Source organism: Tupaia chinensis, unplaced genomic scaffold, assembly GCF_000334495.1.
Source record: "Tupaia chinensis unplaced genomic scaffold, TupChi_1.0 Scaffold149011_1, whole genome shotgun sequence".
In the NCBI taxonomy this organism is placed as follows: Eukaryota; Metazoa; Chordata; class Mammalia; order Scandentia; family Tupaiidae; genus Tupaia; species Tupaia belangeri.
The window spans coordinates 616,301-622,984 of NW_006208857.1; the positions used below are offsets into that span (position 1 = coordinate 616,301).

General features: G+C 60.7%; 1 protein-coding gene across 1 annotated transcript; it reads left to right on the forward strand.

Moving 5' to 3' along the window:
- The first annotated feature begins 568 nt into the window (after positions 1–568).
- On the forward strand, positions 569–4,048 carry MLF2 (myeloid leukemia factor 2). The gene is made up of 8 exons (XM_006170800.3): positions 569–648; positions 892–1,018; positions 1,208–1,243; positions 2,068–2,121; positions 2,438–2,566; positions 2,701–2,860; positions 3,073–3,285; positions 3,505–4,048. Exons 1-7 carry the CDS (start codon positions 599–601, stop codon positions 3,258–3,260), a joined length of 744 nt encoding a protein of 247 aa, XP_006170862.1. The 5' UTR covers positions 569–598; the 3' UTR covers positions 3,261–3,285; positions 3,505–4,048.
- The last annotated feature ends 2,636 nt before the right edge of the window (positions 4,049–6,684 follow it).

Here is a 6,684-nt window from a genome sequence, read left to right on the forward strand (position 1 = left end):
GGGGGTGGGCACGGCCAGGCCCCGGGGAGGCCGGTGGCGGCGCGTGGGGAAGGGGCACGGGGGGTCCTCGGCGGGTCTGGGGGCCGGTCCTCGGGATTCTCATCTGGAACCGCGGCGAGGGAGGAGGGAGGAGTTCCAGGCCAGAGCTGGGGAGCGACGGCTCCGAGTGGGGGAGGCGAAAACAGGCTTGGGGGAATTTTCCACGGCCCTGATGGAGGAGCTCGTCCCTCCCTGGAGGGTTGTGTGGCACCCCCGGGAAGACTCCCTGGAGTTTGGGGGCAGTTAGTATTCAGAAGGGACAGTGCTCGGAGCCCTGCGCCCCTGAGGGAGGAGTTCCAGGCCAGAGCTGGGGAGCGACGGCTCCGAGTGGGGGAGGCGAAAACAGGCTTGGGGGAATTTTCCACGGCCCTGATGGAGGAGCTCGTCCCTCCCTGGAGGGTTGTGTGGCACCCCCGGGAAGACTCCCTGGAGTTTGGGGGCAGTTAGTATTCAGAAGGGACAGTGCTCGGAGCCCTGCGCCCCTGCTGTGGAAGCTCGGCCGGCCCGTGTCTGAGCCTGGCCGTCCTCACAGCGCGGGCCCCCTGGAGCCGAGGTCAGGATGTTCCGGTTCATGAGGGACGTGGAGCCGGAGGATCCCATGTTCCTGATGTGAGTATTCTCTCCCGCTCCTCTCTCGAACTCGTCCCACCCCACCGGCTCTCCGTGCCAGCAGGCAGCCGGCTTCCCGTGGCTGGGGATGGTTGGCACTGGGTGGACGCTCAGTTCCTGCCCCGGCTTCCAGGGAAGTAGGCGGTGGTGCCTCTGTGGCCCTGTGACTGTCTTCCAGGGGACGGGAGGGAGTTGACGTCAGGCCCTCCCTTCTGCCACCCACACTGGGTGCCCGCTCCGCAGGGACCCCTTTGCCATTCACCGCCAGCATATGAGCCGGATGTTGTCGGGTGGCTTTGGATACAGCCCCTTCCTCAGCATCACAGATGGCAGCATGCCAGGGACCAGGCCTGCCAGCCGCAGGATGCAGGTAAGTGGCTGGACTACCTGAGGCCCAGGGCCGGCTGGTCGGTGGCTGGTCTAGCACTTTCTTTTCATGCTCTAAAGCCAACTAAGCAAGTGAGAGGAGAATGGAAAAAGCTCAAGGCCAAGGGCCTGGTTCGCGATCGTCCTGAGATAGGATATGGTTCTCATTTCTATTCCTCGTGTGTTTCTGTAGGCTGGGGCCGTCTCCCCCTTCGGGATGCTGGGAATGGTAAGTCCTTATCTCCCTGTGTCCTTCCATCTCAGGCACACTGTCACCCTAGATGTCCTTTCCAGATGGAATAGCTTCACCAGTAACCCCAGCATCTTCTCTCTTTATACTGTCCACCAAGTTCTGTGTCTGTTGGGTGTTTTGAGTCTTGTGCATTAAAGATTTTTTTTTTTTTGAGAGGTTTTTGTTATAGGGCGCATGCACTTGCTAGAAAGACAGAGAGAGACAGAAAGCGAGAAATAACCCCCCAAGGGATAACAACACCACAATCCCTTTTCCATTCTCCCCTTGGGATCTTGGGCACGCATGCACACGTGCCTGGCACTGGGTCTGGATCTCAAACCACGGTCAACTACGTGGGAGTCCAGCGACAGCCATTATGCCAACTGCTGGTCCTGCTTATTAAAGATATTATTGTACTCCTGGAAGTACACACCCATTAGGAAGATGAAATTGCCTAGCGAAGTTTGTTCTTTGAGGAGGGAGGTGCAGTTGAGGGGCCAGCTAGAAATAGTTCTTAGTAGCTGTGAGCAGCATCACACCTTGTCTCTTTAGGAGATCAGAATCGGTTGACGTTGGCTTGCTCTGTAAGGATGGGGGAAACGTGACAGTCGGGAGGCGGAAATGGGATCCCAGCAGCCGTAGAGACAAGGGAGGCTGCAGGTTACGGGAGGAGAGAGACATGGGTATTCTAGTCGCGCTCGCAGAGAAGGAGCAGTTGCTAGATGTGACGGAAGGGACAGAGATTGCATTGCCATGTGGCTAGTGGGAACCTGGAAAAGGTCGTGGGAGCACTGACCCTGTTCCCTGTCTCTCTGCTCCAGTCGGGTGGCTTCATGGACATGTTTGGGATGATGAACGACATGATCGGGAACATGGTGAGACCTTGCCCCCCTCTGGTGCCTCCCCCGCTGGTTCTGAGTGACACCTGGCAACACCTCGAACCCTCTGCGACGGGGAAGAGTGCTAGGGAAGGGTCAGAGCTGGTAGAGGCATTGCCCAGAGCCCCGGGGTACTGGATCTGCCGTCACGCCTGCTGGGCAGCAGTGGGACGCTGGGTAGGGGTGCAGTTAGGCTCGGTCTCCCAAGGTCCTGTGTGTTGTGGGACTCCCAGGACAGAAGCGGGGCAGAGTCCTGCTGTTTCTGCAGTCCTCATAGCTGACTTGGTGACAACGGGCACCCTCTCCTCCTCAGGAACACATGACGGCTGGAGGCAATTGCCAGACCTTCTCCTCCTCCACCGTCATCTCCTACTCCAACACGGGAGACGGCGCCCCCAAGGTCTACCAGGAGACGTCAGAGATGCGCTCGGCACCAGGCGGGGTGAGTCGGGGCTCTCCTGCCCAGGGACATCGTCGCGTGGCACCTACAGAAACCTCGGCTTCCCTTTTCCGGATGGAGGGTGCAGAGCCAGGCTTTGGAGGAAGCTGAGGGTGCCACGTTCTGCTTCGTCCCAGATCCGGGAGACACGGAGGACCGTCCGGGACTCGGACAGCGGACTGGAGCAGATGTCCATCGGGCACCACATTCGGGACAGAGCGCACATCCTCCAGCGCTCCCGAAACCACCGCACCGGCGACCAGGAGGAGCGGCAGGACTACATCAACCTGGACGAGAGTGAGCCTGCCTTCCCGCGGCCTGTCCCCCGTCACTGCTCACCTGCCTGTGGCTTCAGGGACCGTGCAGAAGCCCAGGGAGCAAAACGAAACTCCCCACCGCCCCCACACACACTTTCACCCTTCGCCCCGGCTTTTGGCCTCAGAAGAGTGGCGCATTCGTGCCCCCTGGACTCCAGGCTGCTCATGGCACCTCTCTGCCCTGTCCTTCAGGTGAGGCCGCAGCATTTGATGACGAGTGGCGGAGGGAGACCTCCCGGTTCCGGCAGCAGCGCCCTCTGGAATTCCGACGACATGAGGCCTCAGGAGGTGGGGGGCGAAGGGCCGAGGGACCTCCCCGCCTGGCCATTCAGGGACCTGAAGACTCCCCCTCCCGACAGTCCCGCCGCTATGACTGGTGAGGGCCCGAGGCCCTTAGCCGCTCCTGTAAGTACCTGGGGGACCACGCGGTGCGCAGCGGGAGGGGCTGGGGAGGACGCCCGGGCACATTCCTCCGCCATGAGCGGAGCCACCAGGTTCCCAGCAGATGCCGCCTCTGATAGGCCAAGTTTTTCTTGGCACCGGAAGAGACAGACGCGCTCCCTGGGACAGCCCGGCTGTCGTGGTCGTGCTTCTGGCTGACTCGCTCGTCTCTGTCCCCTCCAGGTACAGCTGAGAGGCTGAGACGTCATCCCTGAAACGTCCCTCTCCAGTTCCCACCCCAATTTAATATTAAATTAACAGGCAAGCTGGCCCCCACCTCTCCCTGGGGGTCTCAGGGAGAGCCTTTCACTGTCCCCTCTACTGCTTTTCCTCCTTTAACCTTCCACCACGCTGACCCCTCTTCTCCTGGAGCCACTCACTGGGTTCTCCATTTTGCTGCTCCATCTTAGAACCTCCTCTCCTTCCCTGTTCTACTCTGGCCACGCTTCGAAGGGTCTTTTGGGGGTGAGCTCTGGTTTTAGGGGCCACCTCCATCCCTTAGCTACCCTGACCTCTGCCCACCTCTTCCTCAGAGCCCCCACAGCAGGGCTGCGGAGGGAGCAGACGGGTTCCCCCCTTTCCCTCTTCCTCCTGCACACACACACACACACACACTCACACTCACGGCACAGAAACTTTCCTACGCCCTCCTTTGCCTTTCTTTATTTTTTGATTTGTGCAACTTGTAACTAGGTGTTTATGGAATAAAGGAGAATGGAAAAAAAGGCCCATAGGTTCTGGCTTGCTCCCTCCTGTTGGTTCACCCCTCCCGTGGGCTCCTGCTGGGCGCCGTCTGCAGTCCCTCCTCCCAGTTCAAGCCCTGCAGCTCGGTGATGATGCAGGGGACTGTCCGAGCCCTGGCAGCCGAGGACAAGTGTGCTCTGCTGGGCCAGGCTGGGCAAGAAGGCGGAAGCATCGGTGGCTGGTGACCAGTGGCTGTCCTGAATCTCGCCGTAAGGTTGCCCTGCAGGAGGCAAACAGGGCGCATCTCCTGGCAGCCTTAGGGAGGTCCTGACCCCCCACCCGGAGGGGATGCTTGTACAAGCAGGAAGGGGCCCAGCTGACTCCTTCCAGGCTGTCGGGGAGGACCTGGGGCCGGGAGCATTCCCCCCACTCCCCTCCAGTTGTTGAGAATTTGAGCCCAGCAAAGGAGACCAGAGAGGAGCACGAACCTGGAACCTGAGCGGGACTGAAAGGGCACGAGGAGCTCAGATTTCTCCAGACGTTCGCTCCTGCTCTGCCCGGCTAAATGGGTCACTCTTCCTCCTGGGAACTTGCTTCATGATGGTAAATGCTTACGAGGCCTTGAGGATGGTTTCCTGTCTGTGAAAGTCTCAAGTTCTTTTCAGTGGGTAAGGCAGAAAGGAATTCGCGAGGCTCTGGGTCCTGGGAAAGGGAGGGTTTTCCCCTGCCTCTCGGATGGCCAAGTAGATGCAGGATGGGGGTTTTGTCCAGGGGCTCAGTGAGCAGAGAAGTCGAGCTCAACAGCCGGGCACCAGCCTGCCTGTCCAGCACGGTCTCCCCCTCAAGTAAAGCTGGCGAGGATGCATGACGGGGCCAGGGAAGCCGGGGGTGGGAATCAGGACCCCCTGAAGTCAGACACTGGATGTCTGCGCCGCCACCTGAGTTCTGAGCTGTGAAGAGGGACGCAGACCACAGCCCCCAGCTCCACGTGTGAGCTGTGCTCTGTCCAGACAGGCATGTCCGTCCTTCTCAGGGGAGAGTAGCATCCTCAGCCTCCTGAATCTGCAGCAAGGTCAGAGGAGCCCTGGGCTGGGCCACCAGCCTAGCTGCATGGCTGGACTCGGGTCACCTAGCTGCCTTCAAGCACAACTCCCTATGACTCCTGCCCGGCCTGTGAGCCTGAAGCCAGTGGCCACATTGGCAGAGTTCCAAGCAGGGGCCCCGGGAGGGCCAGGCCGCCCTGGCTCCAGCCCCTGAGTCAGCCCGGTGTGCCACGGGCTCCCCGCGTTGGGTCCTGGCTCTAGGCACAGGTGCTAACGTCTGCCCTGGAACTGGTGCTCGGGCCGCTCCTCAGACGGCACTGAGTCAGGCTGTGACTGGTTCTCGGCAGGGGAATGAGTGGGAAGTGAGGTTTTGGCCCGGCAGCGGGGTGCCCAAGAACAGCCCTCCGCACCTCCGGCCCCACGCCGCTCGGGCAGGGCCGGCGAGCAGGGCCAGCGAGCAGAGGAAGGGAACTGTCAGGGAACACATGGGGCAGCTGGCGCAGCTCCTATCTGGGCCCAGCCACGTCACAGCTGCCCTCAGTCCCCGGCCCTGCAGGTGTCCGGAGGACACAGCAGACTCAGATGGCTCCCCCTATGCCAGAAAATTACAGGTGGGAGAGGCGGATGACCGAAGGAGACTAAGAATAATTAGAGGAGGGGCATGATGAACCCAGACCGGCCTGAGCAAGGCCTGGCCCTGCCACGGAGGATCCTGTTCTTAGGAGGATCCTGTTCTTAGTCTCGTGCTGGCTCCAGCTGAGAGCCTTTGTGGAGGGGTCCTCGTAGGCACCAGTGCCAATGGGGACACAGAGTGATGGCAACTAGGTGGGCTAAAGCAGAGCGCCTGTGACCCAGTGCTGGGGACACGGGACTGCGTGCGACTCCCCATCCTGCTGCTTCGCGGACTCTGGCGGTGCCTCTCCCTCACTCCCTCCTCAGGCCCCCTAACATGCTCCCAGACACAACCCGGAGATCACCTCCCCAGCCGTGAGGCAGCCCCCAGCCCTCCGCTCAGCCGGCTGCTCAGCCTCTCCTTGCCTCCGCCACAGACCAGCAAAGGGACACCCGCGCTTTTAGCCACTCTGAACCTGCGCTATTCTGTCAGGAAGGTTTTTCTCCTCCTGTAATGGCCCCAGGCCCTAGTAGTACCCTTTCTTCCCCTTCCTGTACCCGTAGCCAAGCTGTAGGAACGGTAAGCCAGGGCCTGACCCCCAGTGAGAACCCAGCACTCCTCTCCCGTCCACAGGGCCTAGGGCTCAGCTCTGCAGTCCTCCCCGCTCTCAGCCCCCTGCTGGGAGTAGGTCATTCCAGAGGCTGGGGAGGGGCAGAGGTCAAAACTGCTTTCTCTTGGCCGGCCAGTTAGGCTAGGGGTGAGAAGGCAGCCTGAGACATCACTGGGGGCTTCCGTAAAGAAACGAAGCCTCCCATTTCCACGGGTCCCTGCGCTCCCAGCAGCTCTGTCCTAGTTGCCAAAAACTGTAAATGGCCCAAACGCTCCCGGGGGTGTGCATGGATAAGCTCTGCACACACGATGGAACACCCACCGTGTAACGAGGAATGAGCTATTAACACAGCACGGGAGGAGTGGGGAGGCTGAGCTAGGCTGGGGGTGGGGGGTGGTGGTGGGGAGGTGTGG